The sequence below is a fragment of the Oncorhynchus kisutch genome, linkage group LG12 (assembly GCF_002021735.2).
Source record: "Oncorhynchus kisutch isolate 150728-3 linkage group LG12, Okis_V2, whole genome shotgun sequence".
NCBI classification, from domain to species: Eukaryota; Metazoa; Chordata; class Actinopteri; order Salmoniformes; family Salmonidae; genus Oncorhynchus; species Oncorhynchus kisutch.
In genome coordinates, this window is record NC_034185.2 from 34136320 (window position 1) to 34158700 (window position 22381).

At 42.7% G+C, this 22381-nt stretch overlaps 1 protein-coding gene across 1 annotated transcript; it reads right to left on the reverse strand.

Annotated features, from left to right (window-relative positions):
* Nucleotides 1-424: 424 nt before the first annotated feature.
* On the reverse strand, nt 425-2919 carry LOC109900903 (alpha-(1,3)-fucosyltransferase 9-like). The gene is made up of 2 exons (XM_020496792.2): nt 2659-2919; nt 425-1931 (listed from the first exon to the last, which is right to left on the reverse strand). Exon 2 carries the CDS (start codon nt 1921-1923, stop codon nt 823-825), a length of 1101 nt encoding a protein of 366 aa, XP_020352381.1. The 5' UTR covers nt 1924-1931; nt 2659-2919; the 3' UTR covers nt 425-822.
* Between the last annotated feature and the right edge of the window lie 19462 nt (nt 2920-22381).

Sequence of the window (22381 nt, forward strand, 5' to 3'; positions counted from 1 at the left end):
AAGAGGAAGGCATTGATGCTATGGACTGGCCCGCCCGTTCTCCAAGACCTGAATCCAATTGAGCACATCTGGGACATCATGTCTCGCTTCATCCACCAACGCCACGTTGCACCACAGACTGTCCAGGAGTTGGCGGATGCTTTAGTCCAGGTCTGGGAGGAGATCCCTAGGGAGACCATCCGCCACCTCATCAGGAGCATGCCCAGGCGTTGTAGGGAGGTCATACAGGCACGTGGAGGCCACACACACTACTGAACCTCATTTTGACTTGTTTTAAGGACATTACATCAAAGTTGGATCAGCCTGTAGTGTGGTTTTCCACTTTAATTTTGAGTGTGACTCCAAATCCAGACCTCCATGGGTTGATAAATTTGATTTCCATTGATAATTTTTTGTGTGATTTTGTTGTCAGCACATTCAACTATGTAAAGAAAAAAGTATTTAATAAGAACATTTCATTCATTCAGATCTAGGATGTGTTATTTTAGTGTTCCCTTTATTTTTTTGAGCAGTGTATATTAGGCCAGTCTACAAATACCAAGTTTTCATAGACAAATGTGAGTATAAAGGCACGGAGACACCAGTAGTGTCTGTCGGCCGAGAGTACTTAACACCTCTGAACAGAGAGCCAGCCATAATGTGCAAACAGAGTGTAAAGGGATTGTAAATGTTGGCAGTCAGACACCCATCTGCGGCTGGTCACTAAAACACACATTCGATGCGGTGTATGCACTCCCTATGTGCTGTGGGATAAATCAAGATACCTTTTTGGTATATTGAAGATAATAGACATGCAAATTATGATAAAAGCTAAATGACTAATTACACAAAATACCATTTGTAAAGGTCGTGAACAACCCGGTATTCTTTATGTTGTCCTACATGGTCACATCCATAACAAATAGATTGGATGAATTCTTGACTCAGTTGAACCAGATGTTGCTGAGCAGAGAAGTTTCTACGCCACTGAAAGTAGCGCAGATATGCCTCATCATCCTTGTCCAACTTGAGGAGGAATTCAGCCAGTGCTTTTGCATCGGGAAAATCATTAACATGGATGAAGGAATCTCCTGGGACAAAGTCTTCATAGTTCTGTCTCGGTGGGCCCAATACTACTGGCACTGTTCCTGCTGCAAGTGGTCCGTTTAGCTTCTCTGTGATGTAGTCTTTGTGGACTGAGTTCTCAAAGGAGAGGTAGAACTTACAGCTGGAGAGTGTTGAGTAGTAGTCCTCATATTTCAAGAATCTAGCAAAGGCCTTGCCAAAGAGTTCCACTTTAATATGTTTGGCCAGTTCTCTGTAATAGTTATTCCGTACCCCTGTTCCAGTTGCAGGGTCTTTATTACTCACAATCCAGCAAACTAATTTATCCTTCTTTGGCAACACAAAGTCTTCACCCTGGCCTTTCCTTACGGTCAAGCGCCAACGCACAGGGATGTCTGCGTCTTCCCTATAACTCAAGGTCAAATTGAAAAGGTTATCTAGACCAGGTATCCTAATTGTGTTTGTAGGTGATTCCACGTGATACCAAATCCACTTCTGGAATGGTGGTCGAGGTGATGGAGGCAAGTTGGATAAATCGTGTTTGATGGATTTGTGAAAGATGAGCACACCATCTGCCTTGTTGTACAGAGACCTGTCATCTGTCAGGTGGCAGCCATCAATGTTGAAGAAAGTGGCACAATCGCTAAAATCAAACCTGCGGTTTTCAGGCCAGAACCACAACAGCATGATGGGCTTTTCTGGCTCTGGCTGCTTAGACAAGGACCTGTTCTCAGGTGGCTTTGAGTAAGGACCTGGCAAAGCAGGCTCGGGGGGGCAGATCTGAGAAGGAGCTGATTTATGGTACATTAAAAAAAGCATCAGAAATCCTCCTAGACCAAGAATCGAGAACAGGATGACACGTTCCAATCCAGAAGCCATTTTTGGTCCTGCAAAAAACAGAGAACATATATTTTAAGTCAGATCAATCTTGTTTTATGTATTAACAACCTGTTTTGTGTACAGGAAGTATGAAAACATAACAAATGCAACAAAAGCAGAAAGACCGGAACTGTAAACCATATCCTTTTACACATCAGCGAAGTTGAACCAACTAGTCAGACTAGCTTCAAAAGTACCTATTCTGCTTTTATCCATAATTTCCCCCTGTATCAGAAAGACAACCACCTATGAACCCAATAACTGGGGTGTAAGGAAATGTGCTCATGGCTCACTCTTTCACTATATACCCACTACCTCAGTTTTGTGTCTAAGTTAATAGTTAACTTTTGTTCTCAGTACAACACAGGTTAATGGGATTTTTACAATGGTGGGTGAGGTGTGCTTTAATGTTTACAATTTTGCTTAAGTAATAGTACTAACCTGCAGTTCTACTTTGTGTTGCCTTGTGCTGTGCTCTTTTGTGTAAAAACATTAAACCAGACTCGACCTGAGGGTTAGCCAATACAGTAAAACGACCATACGTGTTTTGGATTATTTTACTTTTACTCAAAACTGCACTCACTCTGACATGAACCTCAAAGAGGATCCTCTCCCTTCCTGTTCACAACAGACATATGAAACTAAGAAACCATGTTTGCATAGCAAACCTTGGTCTTAGTTTAAGTCTGTAGTTTAATGAGTTATATAATTAAAGAGAGAAAGATAACAACTCACCAGTCAACAGGTTGTTCTTGTCACAGAGTATTCAGAGTTGCTTGGTGATTATTCTTGCTTTGCGGGTTAATTCAAACACACTCCCAGTGAGAACTGTGCAGCTGTATGAGTTTTGTAATTGTCACTTTGGTAGTAATCTGTTCAAGTAAATACATTTGAAACAGTGAGAAGCTGTATCAAATTATCTTCAAAATATATAGCTATTGTTTGAGTTTGAAAAGGAAGAAACCGCCGACAGACCCTCTTACAGAAACAGGAAGCCTTCTCATTACGCTTCAAAGGAAATTAGGGGAGGGGCAAGGTTTTATCCACAACCAATGAGCATTCATTTTGCCCTTACCTGACCTGGAAGAACCTTCAATCTCTAAGCATATAGAGAATGACTGCCAAGAAGATCTACTAAACAAACATATCTGATATCACCTAATAGCTGATGAGCACAAAACCTTTGTGAAATGAATTTGAATACCTGTGTAAAGCCTGAAATCCAGACCTGTTTTAAGCTAACATTCCACACTTGGTACTCAGTGTCATATGCAAAGCATGCTCTTGGCATATGTGCAAACACTTCTGAAACTAGTAAAATAAGATACAATCACATTTTAAACAGTTGCAGGGTGTGGGCATGGAGAGGAGGGGCTGCAACAAGATACATGTGCTAGCAGCTTTCAAAGTAAAAGCTGTGTGACTAACATTACCTGACCATCGCTCAAATTTTCTAGCTTTCACCAGATTCGTTTTTTTTTTTTACCTTTATTTAACTAGGCAAGTCAGTTAAGAACCAATTCTTATTTTCAATGGCGGCCTAGGAACAGTGGGTTAACAGGGGCAGAACGACAGATTTGTACCTTGTCAGCTCAGGGGTTTGAACTTGCAACTAGTAACTTCTGGTTACTAGTCCAACACTCTAACCACTAGGCTACGCTGCCGCCCACGCTTATAAAGGGGGCGGCATGTAGTTAGTTAGCTGTAGTGGCGATTTTAGCATGTAAGTCTTGGTGTAATCTTTCTGTACTGAAACAGCCCTATTTGGTGCAACAAACACAGAGACAGGAACAATCACCCACGAAATACCTAAAGAATATGGCTGCCTAAATATGGTTCCCAATCAGAGACAACGATAACCACCTGCCACTGATTGAGAACCACTCTAGGCAACCATAGACTTACCTAGACTACTATACTAAACACAACCCCATCAATCTACAAAACCCCTAGACAAGACAAACACATAATACAATTGCTCCAGAAAGAGATTTTGTTTAACAAGTAATAGAATAAATCTAAAAAAAGATATGTCAAATGTATTGGCACCCTGGCAGAGGCAACCAGGTTTCGGGCTAAAATGTCCTGGTACATGGTAAAGCTCATGATGCTGTTGACCTTAACAAGGGCCACAGGACCAGGGTAAGCAAAATAGTCCCATAACATGAAATATGCAAGCACCATATCTGCACATGCTTTTGTTTTTCGACGCCAAACCCACCACTGGTGTGCGTGGCCAAAGAGCTCATGTCATCTGACAATAGCACCGCCTAGAGTTTAATAGACGGCATTGGCACTTGGATTGGAACCGGTCCTATGACCACAAAATCAACATTTTGCAATGGCCATCTCTGTCTCCAGACTTAAACCTTACTGAAACCCTGTGGTTTGAATTGATCCTCTTTTTTATTTTTTAAATAACCTTTATGTAGGAAAGACCATTGAGGTTAGAAACCTCTTTTGCAAGGTGGACAATAGCAATTAGGTGGTACCATGTAGCCTCGCCAACTCAGTGGTTAGAGGGTTCACCTTGAGATTGAAAGGTCGGGGAGTTTGTTCCCCAGCCGAATCATACCAAAGACTACAAAATGGGACCTGATGCGTCTCTGCTCGGCACTCAGCATCAAGGAGATGGATTGGAGGTAAGGCCATGCAATAGCCTACTGTCTTGTCCAGGGCGTGTACTTGTACATCAAGCTGCCACACTACAGAAACAGGAGATGGGCTCCTGCTCCTATGAGCCTTTCTGGCCAAGGCTACTTAAGGGAGAGTGGGGTAAATTGAGATCACTCCATCGAGGGAAATATTGTATTGTGGCCTTGTCTACTGAGGAAACTACTGACAGTGGCAACATTTTATTACAAACAGGCAAACTGTCAATCTAGACCACCAGGTGGCGCCACGTGTACACTTTAAAGATGTGAAGAATCTTTGTTGAAGAATACACCTGTAGAGGTTCATACAACTTTTTGATGGCAACATTGATCAACATTTACTGAAAAACAGCCATTTTAAATGAGTGCCTTTACAATCGCTAACATCCTTTAGCCCAATCTATAGTCACATTTTCAAAACTCTCAACACAATTATCACAACATCCGTCTGTTGTGGACCATACACCATTAACACAATTTATGTTGTTTTCACAGAATACCCATTCAATTAACATGTTTTTAAAATGCTTACATTTAATTTACATACAAGCTCATCCAATTCCAAAATGATGGCTCTTTCTTGTCTTATTTACAAATGCTTGCACACAGCATTCCAGAAATGAAGACCTAATGTTCAAAACCTTAAATATAGTATAAAGCCTCTACTTCTGCAACAACAGCAGCTCAAAAGCTATATTGAAATAGCTGATAAGCATTTTTTTGAATGAACAGATGGAGAAATAGATGATTTACTGTAAGTTGTGTAAAATAGACCAACCACAGCTGATTCCAATCTCAATCGGAGACATAGCCAGGTGTTGAAGTTCTTTCAATTGCATGGACATACACAGTAAAAAGGGGACTCTTTTGACTGATTTTGTTTAATGTGGATACAGAACAACACAGAGGAGCAGAGAGAGAAAAAATAATGTCTGGTCAAGGGAGAGGAATAGCTGGACCAGGCAGAGGTGTAGCTGGACCAGGCAGAGGAGTAGCTGGACCAGGCAGAGGAGTAGCTGGACCAGGCAGAGGAGTAGCTGGACCAGGCAGAGGAGTAGCTGGACCAGGCAGATGAGTAGCTGGACCAGGCAGAGGAGTAGCTGGACCAGGGAGAGGAGTAGTTGGACCAGGCAGAGGAGTAGCTGAACCAGGCAGAGTAGTAGTTGGACCAGGGAGAGGAATAGCTGGACCAGGGAGAGGAGTAGCTGGACCAGGTAGAGGTGATGCTGGACCAGGCAGAGGAGTAGCTGGACCAGGGAGAGGAGTAGCTGGACTAGGCAGAGGAGTAGCTGGACCAGGGAGAGGAATAGCTGGACAAGGCAGAGGAGTAGTTGGACCAGGCAGAGGAGTAGCTGGACCAGGCAGAGGAGTAGTTGGACCAGGCAGAGGAGTAGTTGAACCAGGCAGAGGAGTAGTTGGACCAGGGAGAGGAGTAGCTGGACCAGGCAGAGGAGTAGTTGGACCAGGGAGAGGAGTAGCTGAACCAGGCAGAGGAATAGTTGGACCAGGCAGAGGAGTAGTTGAACCAGGCAGAGGAGCAGTTGGACCAGGGAGAGGAGTAGCTGGACCAGGGAGAGGAGTGGCTGGACCAGGCAGAGGAGTAGCTGAACCAGGCAGAGGAGTAGTTGGACCAGGACAATGAAGAAAGAAAAGGTAGGGGGAAAGGAGTAAGAATGTGTGGTGGTGTTCAAAGGTGAGTAAGAGCTGTTGTCACTGACTCATAGACCATGGTTTATCACATGGTCTATCACTGAGAGAGGCTGGTGAAAGAGTCCAGCCTAATACCATGGTCTATCACTGAGAGAGGCTGGTGAAAGAGTCCAGCCTAATACCATGGTCTATCACTGAGAGAGGCTGGTGAAAGAGTCCAGCCTAATACCATGGTCTATCACTGAGAGAGGCTGGTGAAAGAGTCCAGCCAAATCTCAGACGGTCAACCATGGCTTCCATTATCTGTAATTTTCAGCAAACCAACAGGTAAGTAATGCATTTCACAAGGGCTTCTTCTATCATTACTGTTGCTATGTCCCAAAGTAACTGTAGGCCACTAGTCCCAATGCAAATACATATGTAGTATTTTTGTTCCTCTAAAGGATGCAACGTCTTCCTCCCTCTCAGGGAAGAGGAAAGCTCCTCAGTGAAGACCAAGAGCATGCCATTGTAGGATTGATCATTGCTGACAATGCAATAAAACTGGGAAAATTCAGACCCGAATTGTAGAGGACAACCTGGTATTTCACAACGTGGAAAGCATCAACCTGACTACCATTGGCTCGGACTCTGACCAAACACAGTTTGAATGAAACGGTTGTACACAGTTGCTTTTGAAAGGAACAGTGAGCGGGTCAAGGATCTCCGGCACCAATATGTCCAGGTATGGTCTATCCATTATGTCTTGTTCTACAGTGAGTTTTACACTATGCTACTCTACATGTAAACATGGGTTACAGTACATTCAGTAGGACATACTGAAAAGCATTTACACATACTGTGTTTGACTTCTTTCAGAGAGTCGTGGAGTTGGAGGCTAATCAGACCCCACATTAAATAATTTATGTAGACGAGGCGGGGTTTAACCTGGCAAAAACACGTCGGCGGGGAAGAAACGTAATCGGGAAAAGGGCCACCGTTGATGTGCCGGGTCAGAGAGGAGCAAATATCACAATGTGTGCTGCAATCTTGAGTGCTGGTTTGGTCCTGCAGAAATGCCAGATTGGTTCCTACATTACTGAGTGCCTTCTTTCTTTCTTTTTAGACGACCTCGACCAACAACTGGTGCCAGAAGCAGAAAGGGAACAGGTGGGAGAAAACATGAGGACATTTGTGATTGCATGGGACAATGTAGCATTCCACCATTCACATGCAATCACAAACTGGTTCACCCCCCCCCCCTACTCCCCTTTCCTCCCCCCCACTTACCTTTCCTTAACCCCATTGAGGAATGTTTTTCTGTCTGGAGGTTGGTCACATGACCAAATGTCCCTCCTGGATGCAACAGATGCCAGCTGCAGAGACATCTCAGCTGAAGACTGCCAGGGGTGGATAAGGCAGGCCAAGCGTTTCTATCCAAGGCGCATGGCGAGAGACGACATAAGATGTGATGTGGACGAGAACATGTGGCCAAATGCTGAAGATGGAATAGATTAGAACAGAACGGGGCATTTTACTGTTTCTCCCTGTGCCTTTTTTACTGTAATTGTTTTAGTTTTACACATTTGGAACCAAAGGCCATGTATGTTGGATGTGTTGTTGAACCAAAGGCCATGTATGTCGGATGTGTTGTTGAACCAAAGGCCATGTATGTTGGATGTGTTGTTGAACCAAAGGCCATGTATGTTGGATGTGTTGTTGAACCAAAGGCCATGTATGTCGGATGTGTTGTTGAACCAAAGGCCATGTATGTCGGATGTGTTGTTGAACCAAAGGCCATGTATGTCGGATGTGTTGTTGAACCAAAGGCCATGTATGTCGGATGTGTTGTTGAACCAAAGGCCATGTATGTCGGATGTGTTGTTGAACCAAAGGCCATGTATGTCGGATGTGTTGTTGAACCAAAGGCCATGTATGTCGGATGTGTTGTTGAACCAAAGGCCATGTATGTCGGATGTGTTGTTGAACCAAAGGCCATGTATGTCGGATGTGTTGTTGAACCAAAGGCCATGTATGTTGGATGTTTTGTTGATCCAAAGTCCATGTATGTCGGATGTGTTGTTGAACCAAAGGCCATGTATGTCAGATGTGTTGTTGAACCAAAGGCCATGTATGTCGGATGTGTTGTTGAACCAAAGGTCATGTATGTTGGATGTGTTGTTGAACCAAAGGCCATGTATGTTGGATGTGTTGTTGATCACTGGCAGCAATTTCTTGTTGCTAATAAAGCTTTTACTGCAGCAATTCTGTCACTATTTGTTTCTACTGTACATTCTATAAAGTAAAGATGACTCATTCACTTTTAGATAGCATGTTGCCAAAAATGCACACATTCGACACTCAACCAAAAAATGTAGAGTGGTTTACAGTTAAAGGAAACTGAATTATAAAAAACAATGGGTTTCGTATTGCCTATTGTAAGCAGGTAGAACTGAGACATGAAAAGTAATGCAGTTTTGTAATGCTATAAACTGTTAGTCAATCATAGCACAACGACTTTCAAATACTATTTGTTCCTCTTGGATAGAAATTTGCTGGTGTTTTGACAGAGTGATTAGATATTGAGTCGGGTTTGCCGTGTTTTAATAGAGTTAGTGTATGTGTTAGTGTATTTTCAAATGTAGAGTTGGTATTTACAGTTGAAGTCGGAAATGTACATACACCTTAGCCAAATACATTTAAACTCAGTTTTTCACAATTCCTGACATTTAAACCTAGTAAATATCTTAGTAAATAGTAAATGTCTTAGGTCAGTTAGGATCAACACTTTATTTTAAGAATGTGACATGTCAGAATAATAGTAGAGAGAATTATTTATTTCAGCTTTTAGTTCTTTCATCACATTCCCAGTGGGTCAGAAGTTTACATACACTCAATTAGTATTTGGTAGCATTGCCTTTAAATTGTTTAACTTGGGTCAAACGTTTCTGGTAGCCTTCCACAAGCTTCCCACAATAAGTTGGGTGAGTTTTGGCCCATTCCTCCTGACAGAGCTGGTGTAACTGAGTCAGACCAGAGGACATTTCTCTAAAAAGTACAATCTTTGTCCCCATGTGTAGTTGCAAACCGAAGTCTGGCTTTTTTATGTCGGTTTTGGAACAGTGGCTTCTTCCTTGCTGAGCGGCCTTTCAGGTTATGTCGATATAGGACTCATTTTACTGTGGATATAGATACTTTTGTACCTGTTTCCTCCAGCATCTTCATAAGGTCTTTAGCTGTTGTTCTGGGATTGATTTGCACTTATCGCACCAAAGTACATTCATCTCTAGTAGACAGAGCAGTATGAGCCGGCTTGACACCTCAGCGGAGGTGACCAGTCGCTCCTGATTCCCGGATTGTCCCTTTGGTTGGGGTCCTGCGGCTGGAGCCGCACATCGGGGAGGGGGTACTGTCACCTGTGCTCCCTCTCCGGCCTCTAGGTCATCAGGCTGCTCATTATCCCGCACACCTGTCACCATCATCACGCGCACCAGCACCTCATGACACTCACCAGGACTCCATCACCTCCTTGATTACCTTCCCTATATCTGTCACGCCCTTTGGTTCCTTCCCCAGGCGTTATTATTTATGTTCCTGTTAAATGTCGGTGCGCTGTTTGTGTTTCTTATGATCATTTATTGATTAAATGTATTCACTCCCTGAACTTGCTTCCCGACTCTCAGCGTACTTCGTTAAAATGGTGCTACGATGCCCCCGAGATTCATACTTTTAATTCACACTTTGTTTTACCCACAATTTTTTACCACAAGGACAAGTTATAAGATAAATAACTGCCTTAGTGGAGCATGTGATTACACCTTTGATTGGGGTCTGTTTCCCTGTTTGAGGGTGTTTAAAGGATCTACATTTATAAATGCCATTGCATTGAGCACAACTTGTAGTTTCCATCCAGTAGGGACGCAAATAGAAGTTGTGCAGAGATATCTTGGGGTGGTAAATCAGAGTTTACCAATTAATCGCTGAGATTTCTGCCCCACGAGAATACGACCAAGGGACGGCCCGAAAACACATTACCGATACTGTCATCGGAGTTTAGAATGTGCCAATGTTTGAACTATTCCCATAATTTGTTCAGAGCACTTTGAATAGCGGGTAGTTAGAACGCAAGAATGCTTCTTTTTGCAAGACTGTCCTTGAAAAAGATAATGTCTCGGTTTGTTTTGCATTTTCTCAATGGCAGTGTTAATCTGACCATTCTTGTAGCCCCTCTCCTTGAATTTTCTTTGTGTCTCAGCCATATCTGTCGAAATCTGATAGTTTTTTGCAAATTCTTTTGATTCGACAGAATTGGCTGTAGGGCAAACTGTTTTTCAAGGGAAGCAGGTGACAATTATCAGCCCTCAACAAACTGTTATGATCAGTAGGTTTCCTATAAAGATCAGTGTATCTCCTTTCATTTTTCAAGTGATCTACTCCGCTAGCCAGCACCTCGCCTAAATTGGTGTGCGTTTCTTTCGCCTCTAGATTAAGTATACTTCACACAACTTTGTTCAGGACATACTGTAACAAGGAAGTATTTACACCGCTTCACTTATTACACCTTTTGTTGTGTTACAGACTGAATTCAAAAAGGATGAACGTTTTTTTCCCCCTCTCACCGATCTACACACAATACCCCATAATGACAAAGTGCGGGGGAAAAAAGGATTTAGAAATGTTTGCTAATTTATTGAAAATGAAATACAGAAGTATCTCACACCACTGAGTCAATACTTTGTAGAAGCATCTTTGGCAGCGATTACTGCTGTGACTCTTTCTGGGTAAGTCTCTAAGAGCTTTCCACACCTGGAATGTGCAATATTTGCCAATTATTGTATTATTCTTTATAAACTTCAAACTCAAATTGTCAAATTGGTTGTTGATCATAGATCTGGTGGAAATCAGACTGAACCAGGTTTTCCTCTAGGATTTTGCTTGTGTTTAGCTCCATTCCGTGTATTTGTATGCTGAAAAACAATCACAAACATGCACATAACATGATGCAGACCTTTGGAACATGTACATTTAAAAAATTATAATAAATCCATGTAATATAGCCTACACCTTCACAATAAATCCATGTAACATAGCCTACACCTTCACAATAAATCCATGTAATATACACTACACTTTCACAATAAATCCATGATTTATTTTAGACAGGTCTAAAGAAGCATGATATGAAGAAAATGTAGTCTATTTTAGGAGAACAGAATAGCATACTCTTAGTTGTCTTTATGTTAGGTCCTGATCTGGCTATGCCAAATGGCTGTGGGCTACAATAGTTCATTTAGCAGACTTGCTTAGAATTCCGTGGCATTATTTAATATTATTTTATAGTATGAAGAATAGAATTGAACAAAGCTGAATAAAAATAGAAAGGATATTTTCTCTGAACGATTTTAGGGAGTGATTATGTGTTGAACAGTTAACAACGAAATAGGTACTCCTATATGCTTAATTTAGAGTTATTAATGTAACTTTAGTTGTTCTACAAACACTTGGCTATTGCGTTTTGATTTTTAACACTTTGTAAGGCTGCATTGATGCGACTCTAAATGATGATTTGGGAAAAAGTTGCTTGAAAGACATGAGATCTGCTTTGTTTTGTGGACAGGCTGTACACACTTCATCAGTCTCTCGTTCACAATTTGACAAGCACTTGATGATGTCTCAAATTTCATGGCGGCATCCCCTTTGTGTGGCCGTCATGCACCATCAACAAAAAAAAGATGTATGCCTTTTGCGGCCAGTGCCCTTGGCCCAGAGTGCTGTATTGTGCCCTTCTCTGTGAGTGCTGCTCTCTCACTCACATGGCTCTCCATCACGATCAGGTCTTTCTCACAGTGTACACCTTCGACAATGATACCTAGTCAGTTGTACAACTGAATGCATTCAACTGGAATGTGCCTTGCACATTTAACCCGACCCGTCTGAATCAGATAGGTGCTGGCGATTGTCTTAATCAACATCTTCAGCGCCCAGGGAACAGTGGGTTAACTGCTCAGAAGCAGAACAACAGATTTTTACCTTGCCAGCTGAGGGATTCAATCCAGCAACCTTTCAGTTACTGGCCCAATGCTCTAACCACTAGGTTACTGTGGATTGTTATTTTTTTTTTATTTTACCATTATTTTACCAGGTAAGTTGACTGAGAACACATTCTCATTTACAGCAACGACCTGGGGAATAGTTACAGGGGAGAGGAGGGGGATGAATGAGCCAATTGTAAGTTGGGGATGATTAGGTGACCATGATGGTATGAAGGACAGCTTGTGAATTTAGCCAGGACACGGGGTTAACACCCCTACTCTTACGATAAGTGCCATGGGATCTTTAATGACCTCAGGGAGTCAGGACGCCCGTTTAACATCCCATCCAAAAGACGGCACCCTACACAGGGCTGTGTCACTGCCCTGCCCTGGGGCATTGGGATATTTTTTAGACCAGAGGAAAGAGTGCCTCCTTACTGGCCCTCCAACACCACTTCCAGCAACATCTGGTCTCCCATCCAAAGACTGACCAGGACCAACGCTGCTTAGCTTCAGAAGCAAACCAGCAGTGGGATGCAGGGTGGTTATGAATTGATAATGTGGGGAAAAGATGGAGAACATTCAAAGTAAGGGGGAGAGACCACATATCAGGTGAAAAAATTTAAGTTCAAACATAAAATACTATTCCACATTTTCCACATTTTGCCAGTTTTGTGAAGAAAGTTTTCAATGTGTCCTGCTGCTACAACTGCACCCCATGTGTATAAGGGACCTTCACTGACAGCAGGGGTAAGTCTTACGTCAAGACGTTTCTTCTTGAATTCATTTTGTCCTATGTACTTTATTGCTCCAATGCTTCGATTATATTATTTGCCTGTACGTTGTCTAATCTCATATCTCTTTTTTGCACTTCACACCTGAATATGAAAATGTATCCCAACAGTGGCAAGTATAATATCTTACCATGTTTCCCTGCTTCTCATAGATCAGCACGACTGTTTCAAGTGTCCAAATGGCACTTGGTCCCTTAAGGAGTGAACCCATTGGAAGCCAGGTGGAACGACGGTCATCCCATTGCCCTGGTGTCTTTGGCAAATGTTTGAGGTGGTGCTACTGTTTATCATCTTTATTATTTTCTTTGTGCACAAAGAATATCTGCCCATGAAAAGAGCTGAAGTTGTCGGCTGGGCTATCAGTAAGTTTTGCGAGCGTTATTTGTTTCATGGGCAAACCGAGCCTCCGTGTACGGCTTGGGCTTCACAATGTGTGTCTCCTGCGTTCTAGTCAAGGCCTTCCGCACGTTTCTGGCCTTTCTTGCCTTCGATCAAGAGAAACAGGAGCGCCTTCATTACAAGCCTCCAGTAATCATCACTAGTCATTGCTGTCCAGGGGGTAATTTGCACCCTCTTGCTGATTGTTGACTCTCCCAAGGTAGGCAACACAACATCCCCACAGAGTATGCAGATCCAAGTTCATAGGTCAGGGTATTAGGGTGACCTACAAAGCCCTTCTTGCCTTGGTCTGCTTCCTCTTGACCTTCAAATTCAGGAAAGTCCCACCAACTTCAGCTAAACAGGCTACATTAGCTTTAGCATACTAATGTACCTCTTTGTGTGGGTGTGTTTCATCCCCATCTATATCTTCATGCATGAACAGAGCGCCACCCTCCAGGCCACTTCTATTCTAGTCTCCAGCTATGGCATTATCTTCTGCCACTTCCTCCTCAGGGGCTATGTGGTAGGCCTACTCTGCACTGAGAAGTTAGATACTACTTCCACAGACTCTGGAGTCGGCACTGAGATCAGAAGGCCATACCTCCCTCAAGGGTCTGACACCCCTTGTAGCTCCACCTCAACTCTAGACAGGGCCATTGGGCCCAGTCACCCCAACTGGGTCAGAGGTGTTCTTTATGTCGCCCCAACTTCAAATTGACTGCATGTCCTGACGGGAGCACATACAGTAATAGCTACTATAGTTCCCAGAAGACAACAGCTCCTATCTGCCTCTAAGGCAATACATAAGCAGGGGTGGAGTTACAATATCAACATATCAACATTCAAGTCATTCTATGTAGAATAACAATGCTATTTCAGTTACTTTTTATGTGTTGATGGAGCCATGTTAAGAGGCTAAGGGAATAACACAAATAGGCTAATCAACATAAATCATAAATTCTGCCATAAGGAGGAAGTGATGGAGGTTAATGAAATTACACAAGTGGCAACAACAGACCTTTCACAGGCTAAGCTCCATCTTTCTCCCCTAACAGAGAGGTACAGACAGCTGTCATGACTTTACATTCATTAATCTGATGACTGTTACTTATTTAATCCACTAACTATGTTTAATTGTTACCCGATTAAATTAATCATGTAACAATTAACTCATTAGGATTTGGGGCACCACGGAAGAAGTTGTTTAGAGAGTTACCATCTCCCGAATTAAACTCTATAAGGTCTTTACCTATTTCATCTATAATCATTACCTATAATTATATCCTAATTCGTAACCTCATGCATCTGCAAAAACCCGGACTTTACTCATGATTCAGTACCACACCAATTTGTTTGATTAGTTATTTACTAGCTAATTAAAATGTAGAAAACAGGATAACATACACACATAATACATGAGAAGAAAGGTCGCTAGTGGACTGACAAAATATGGCAGCAAATGAAGAGGGGTGGGGAGGAGAGAGAGAGAGGGAGAGAAAAAAAGGACACTTATCGTGGATACATTCTAGAACTGTCCTCACATTAATCATATACCTTGCACACAAACGCCGCCCGTTTGGAATAAGAAATCATTAATGTATTTACGTGTTAATGCCATTAATGCCCTCCTTCGGAAGAATGTTGGTTTGGCCTTTCAGTGGCACTCTAGAATGCTCGGGTGTCAAAAAGGGGGGGTCCCACCTTTTCCGTCTTCTTACTGTCACACTCTGATCTGTTTCACCTATCTTTGTGCTTGTCTCCACCCTCACCAGGTGTCTCCAATCTCCCCTCATTATCCCCTGTGTATTTATACCTGTGTTCTCTGTCTGTTGCCAGTTCGTTTTGTTCGTCAAGCCTACCAGCGTTTTCCCCCTTGCTCCTGTCTTTTCTATAGTTCCTGTTTTTGACCATTCTGCCTGCTCCTGAGCCTGCCTGCCATCCTGTACCTTACCCCACCACATTGGATATTAACCTCTGCCTGCCCTGACCCTGAGACTGCCTGTCGTTCTGTACCTTTTGGACTCTGATCTGGATTACTGACCTCTCCTTGCCCTTGACCTGTCGTTTTGCCTGCCCCCTGTTCTAGAAAATAAACTTTTGTTACTTTGACACTGTCTGCATCTGGGTCTTTCCTAAAATGTGATGCTTACGTCTTTTCACTCTGGATGATGCGCCTAGGGTGATGGTTAGCCAGATGCGTTGACGGTTCCCCTTGGTGAGGAGATTAGGAACATTCAGTGATTTGAGACTCGTAGTAGGATAGGATGGTTTGCAGCGTAGTATGATGGTCCAACTTCAATTAACTTTTCTCAACATCTGACTGAGCTTCTAGCCTACACCTTGTGTTGATTATTCAAGGTTCAGGATCCAGACCACTTTACACACACAGCAGCAACCTGGCAATGTTCTGGTCTTATATGTTAATTCTTAGTCAGTCCTTTTAAGCACTCTGGTCGAAAAGGACAGTTCCATCACACTGACAAGCTCTTCTGACCTCACACGTGGCTACTTTTTTATTTTTTTATTTTTTTATTTCACCTTTATTTAACCAGGTAGGCAAGTCATTTACAATTGCGACCTGGCCAAGATAAAGCAAAGCAGTTCGACACATACAACGACACAGAGTTACACATGGAGGAAAACAAACATACAGTCAATAATACAGTATAAACAAGTCTATATACGATGTGAGCAAATGAGGTGAGATAAGGGAGGTAAAGGCAAAAAAAGGCCATGGTGGCAAAGTAAATACAATATAGCAAGTAAAACACTGGAATGGTAGATTTGCAACGGAAGAATGTGCAAAGTAGAAATAAAAATAATGGGGTGCAAAGGAGCAAAATTAATTAATTAATTAAATACAGTAGGGAAAGAGGTAGTTGTTTGGGCTAAATTATAGGTGGGCTATGTACAGGTGCAGTAATCTGTGAGCTGCTCTGACAGTTGGTGCTTAAAGCTAGTGAGGGAGATAAGTGTTTCCAGTTTCAGAGATTTTTGTAGTTCGTTCCAGTCATTGGCAGCAGAGAACTGGAAGGAGAGGCGGCCAAAGAAAGAATTGGACTAGACTAGAGAGATATACCTGCTGGAGTGTGTGCTACAGGTGGGAGATGCTATGGTGACCAGCGAGCTGAGATAAGGGGGGACATTACCTAGCAGGGTCTTGTAGATGACATGGAGCCAGTGGGTTTGGTGACGAGTATGAAGCGAGGGCCAGCCAACAAGAGCGTACAGGTCGCAATGGTGGGTAGTATATGGGGCTTTGGTGACAAAACGGATTGCACTGTGATAGACTGCATCCAATTTGTTGAGTAGGGTATTGGAGGCTATTTTGTAAATGACATCGCCAAAGTCGGGGATTGGTAGGATGGTCAGTTTTACAAGGGTATGTTTGGCAGCATGAGTGAAGGATGCTTTGTTGCGAAATAGGAAGCCAATTCTAGATTTAACTTTGGATTGGAGATGTTTGATATGGGTCTGGAAGGAGAGTTTACAGTCTAACCAGACACCTAAGTATTTGTAGTTGTCCACGTATTCTAAGTCAGAGCCGTCCAGAGTAGTGATGTTGGACAGGCGGGCAGGTGCAGGTAGCGATCGTTTGAAGAGAATGCATTTAGTTTTACTTGTATTTAAGAGCAATTGGAGGCCACGGAAGGAGAGTTGTATGGCATTGAAGCTTGCCTGGAGGGTTGTTAACACAGTGTCCAAAGAAGGGCCAGAAGTATACAGAATGGTGTCGTCTGCGTAGAGGTGGATCAGAGACTCACCAGCAGCAAGACGGACCTCATTGATGTATACAGAGAAGAGAGTCGGTCCAAGAATTGAACCCTGTGGCACCCCCATAGAGACTGCCAGAGGTCCGGACAGCAGACCCTCCGATTTGACACACTGAACTCTATCAGATAAGTAGTTGGTGAACCAGGCGAGGCAATCATTTGAGAAACCAAGGCTGTCGAGTCTGCCGATGAGGATGTGGTGATTGACAGAGTCGAAAGCCTTGGCCAGATCAATGAATACGGCTGCACAGTAATGTTTCTTATCGATGGAGGTTAAGATATCGTTTAGGACCTTGAGCGTGGCTGAGGTGCACCCATGACCAGCTCTGAAACCAGATTGCATAGCAGAGAAGGTATGGTGAGATTCGAAATGGTCGGTAATCTGTTTGTTGACTTGGCTTTCGAAGACCTTAGAAAGGCATGGTAGGATAGATATAGGTCTGTAGCAGTTTGGGTCAAGAGTGTCCCCCCCTTTGAAGAGGGGGATGACCGCAGCTGCTTTCCAATCTTTGGGAATCTCAGACGACACGAAAGAGAGTTTGAACAGGCTAGTAATAGGGGTGGCAACAATTTCGGCAGATCATTTTAGAAAGAAAGGGTCCAGATTGTCTAGCCCGGCTGATTTGTAGGGGTCCAGATTTTGCAGCTCTTTCAGAACATCAGCTGAACGGATTTGGGAGAAGGAGAAATGGGGAAGGCTTGGGCGAGTTGCTGTGGGGGGTGCAGTGCTGTTGACCGGGGTAGGAGTAGCCAGGTGGAAAGCATGCTTATTGAAATTCTCAATTATGGTGGATTTATCAGTGGTGACAGTGTTTCCTATCTTCAGTGCAGTGGGCAGCTGGGAGGAGGTGTTCTTATTCTCCATGGACTTTACCGTGTCCCAGAACTTTTTTGAGTTAGTGTTGCAGGAGGCAAATTTCTGCTTGAAAAAGCTAGCCTTTTCTAACTGCCTGTGTATAATGGTTTCTAGCTTCCCTGAACAGCTGCATATCACGGGGGCTGTTCGATGCTAATGCAGAATGCTATAGGATGTTTTTTGTGATGGTTAAGGGCAGTCAGGTCTGGGGAGGCACAAGGGCTATATCTGTTCCTGGTTCTAAATTTCTTGAATGGGGCATGTTTATTTAAGATGGTTAGGAAGGCATTTAAAAAAAATATCCAGGCATCCTCTACTGACGGGATGAGATCAATATCCTTCCAGGATACCCCGGCCAGGTCGATTAGAAAGGCCTGCTCGCTGAAGTGTTTCAGGGAGCGTTTGACAGTGATGAGTGGAGGTCGTTTGACCGCTGACCCATTACGGATGCAGGCAATGAGGCAGTGATCGCTGAGATCTTGGTTGAAGACAGCAGAGGTGTATTTAGAGGGCAAGTTGGTTTGGATGATATCTATGAGGGTGCCCGTGTTTAAGGCTTTGGGGAGGTACCTGGTAGGTTCATTGATAATTTGTGTGAGATTGAGGGCATCAAGTTTAGATTGTACGATGGCTGGGGTGTTAAGCATGTTCCAGTTTAGGTCGCCTAGCAGCACGAGCTCTGAAGATAGATGGGGGGCAATCAATTCACATATGGTGTCCAGAGCACAGCTGGGGGCAGAGGGTGGTCTATAGCAGGTGTTAACGGTTAGAGACTTGTTTTTAGAGAGGTGGATTTTTAAAAGTAGAAGTTCAAATTGCTTGGGTACAGACCTGGATAGTAGGACAGAACTCTGCAGGCTATCTTTGCAGTAGATTGCAACACCGCCCCCTTTGGCAGTTCTATCTTGTCTGAAAATGTTGTAGTTTGGGATTAAAATGTCTGAATTTTTGGTGGTCTTCCTAAACCAGGATTCAGACACAGCTAGAACATCCGGGTTGGCAGAGTGTGCTAAAGCAGTGAATAGAACAAACTTAGGGAGGAGGCTTCTAATGTTAACATGCATGAAACCAAGGCTATTACGGTTACAGAAGTCGTCAAAAGAGAGCGCCTGGGGAATAAGAGTGTAGCTAGGCACTGCAGGGCCTGGATTCACCTCTACTTCGCCAGAGGAACAGAGGAGGAGTAAAATAAGGGTACGGCTAAAAGCAATAGGAATTGGTCGTCTAGAACGTCTGGAACAGAGAGTAAAAGAGGTTTCTGGGGGGCGATAAAATAGCATCAAGGTATAATGTACAGACAAAGCTATGGTAGGATGTGAATACAGTGGAGGTAAACCTAGGTATTGAGTGATGAAGAGAGAGATATTGTCTCTAGAAACATCATTGAAACCAGGAGATGTCATTGCATGTGTGGGTGGTGGAACTAATAGGTTGGATAAGGTATAGTGAGCAGGACTAGAGGCTCTACAGTGAAATAAGCCAATAAACACTAACCAGAACAGCAATGGACAAGGCATATTGACATTAAGGAGAGGCATGCTTCGTCGAGTGATCAAAAGGGTCCAGTGAGTAGAGAGGTTGGTTGGGGGTCACGGCGATTTAGACAGCTAGCCAGGCCATCGGTAGCAAGCTAGCATAGGATGGAGGTCTGTTATTAGCCACCTCTTGCATTCCGTCAGTAGATTAGTGGGGTTCCGTGTGGTAGAGGGGATTAATCCAAATCACACACAAAAAAAAACAATAGATATAGTTATAGAGGCCCAAGAAGAAAAAATAATAATAATAATAAAAATAAATAAATAAATTGTCCGATTGTCTATTCAGATAGCAGCCGATAAGACAGCTAACGGTTAGCGGGCCGCAGATGGGCGTTCAGGTAACATCGTGACGGAGGAGCCAGCTGGATAACTCCTTCGGGTAGATAACGTCGGCAGTCCAGTTGTGAAGGCCCGGTGGGGCTCCGCGTAGGCAGTAAAACGGGTCCGGATAGGTGATTGTAGCCCAGGAGTGATTGATGGAACTCTTCAGCTGGCTAGCTCCGGAATAATGATGTTTACTCCGGAATCGACGAAAGCCGATAGTCACACGGATAGCAGCTAGCTAGCTGTGAGATCCAGGTATGAATGTCCAGAGTTAGCGGTTGAAATCCAGGGACATGGAGAGAAAAATTGGTCCGGTATGTTCCGTTCCGAGCCGCGCTGCGCCTTACAAAACTGGCGATAGATTTTTGAGCTAAAGGATAGCTGATGACCACAAACCGTGGTTAGCTGAATACTAACGATTAGCCAGTAAAGAAGCTAACTAGCTTCTGATTAGCTTCTGATTAGCTTCTGGATTAGCTTCTGGCTAGCTTCATGGAGGATTACAGATTTTAGGTAAATAATACTTTTTTTATAAATATAAATTGGTGAGGCGGGTTGCAGGAGAATATTTTGAAGATGAGTTTATGGAAAATTAAAAAATATATATAAAAAGGTATGTGAAAAAAGTTGTAAATATATATATATATACGGGACACGACAAGACGAGGACAAAATACGTCTGAACTGCTATGCCATCTTGGAAAGCAAACCATACTTAATGTGCAAAGGATATGATTAGAAGTTATTTTTATGACTCCACATTCCTATCTTAACAGAAATACTTCCATAAATAGTCATATCACAGACAACGTATTGGATTGAAACTTCACAGATGAAGGGGGTATCCTTCCCAAATTACAGTATTCTGTCCGTACAGTTTTTACTGACATCACAAAATGAAAAACAATATTACATTTGGTTTCTACATCTCCCCACTGACCATTCTCCCCCACCAATCTGACCCATTCTGACCTTCACAGGACAGTCATGACACAGCCCTCTGGGCACACCACGCTGTTTATGGATAATAGGTCATATTTGGTTGAGACGATGATAAATGAGATTACAACCTATATTTTCCCACTCAAAAAGACAGCAAAAAGTTTGTTGAATTTCCAATGTGTTGTCACTATGTTTTTAACAATATAAAAGCACAACCAAATTCCAATGGTAAAGACCATGTCAGATTTTTGGTGTAGTTGTCACTCAAATGTCTATCACTGCATTTCAACCATTTAAAAGTACAGCAAAGTTAAAATGGGAATACAATGTTAGATATTTTGTTTACTTATACAACATATTCATGTGTTGTCACTGTGAGCCATCTAATAGCAGAACTAAATGACCTTGATTGCAGTTGAGATTACATTAAAAGTAGGCCTACATTGTGCAAGTGATCAATGGCATTCGAGATACTGTGCAGATTATTACAGCAATTGTGAAGATCTCCACAGGACTGCAACGACCTATGCATGCTATCTTATATAAGAATAAAGATAGTTACAGTAACCTCAATGTGGCTATGGATGTGTTACTCATTTTAAGGTCGAATGTTACATCAAATCAAATTGTATTGGTCACATACACACATTAGTTCTTGGTTTTCAATGCAACCAAATATCAACATTTGAAGGAGATGTTTCTTTTGCTTGGATATTTGCTTGGATAGTTCCACTGACTTAGTCTGGCTTTTATTCCAGTTTGTCTAATAATTCATTGACATGTTGGATTCACATTTTCATCTCAAACAAAAATCTAAATTAAAGAATAGAGCTGTTGATGACTTTGCAAATGCTATATAGGCCTAAATAGCATCATTGATGATATACAGTATGAGTGAAAAAGTATGGTTACATTTAATTTGCTCTGTTAAACCTATCCTTTGGATAGACTTCGATAGCAACAGTGAATCTATTTAGTTTACGTGGAGACCTCTCATTTTCACGGCAGCACATTGGTAATAGTCAGTGACAAATATCATAGCTAAGCAGGGTTGTACTGGGTTAAAAACCTGGATGGGAAACCAAAGGGTAGCTGTGGATCCATTCTGCAGTAGGAGGAGCTGCCCAGCCTTTAGTTTGTTTTCTGATAGTGGATATAATGTTGAAAGATCTGACAGTGTTTTAAAGGTAGAAATTCAACATATTTTACACAAGGTTTGTCTGTTGAAATCTGGTTACCATGATGACATAATCCTGTGGTTGAAATGCCAGCCTCAAAACAACAAATCCAATGTATTTTCCACCTAGATTCCACATCACAAAATACATCAAACAATGACGCTGAAACAATGTTGATTAAAGCAGTTTGTGCCCAGTGGGAGGTGATTTCCTGGTAGCCTACATTTGTGTGTGCACCTGACTAACCAGGTGTGGCAGGGATTACAGTGAGATACTAACTGTGTTGAGACAGTTGGCTATGGGCTCAGACTGGGCATGATTACCCTGGATTCCTATCTTAGCCCTGATGTATGTCCA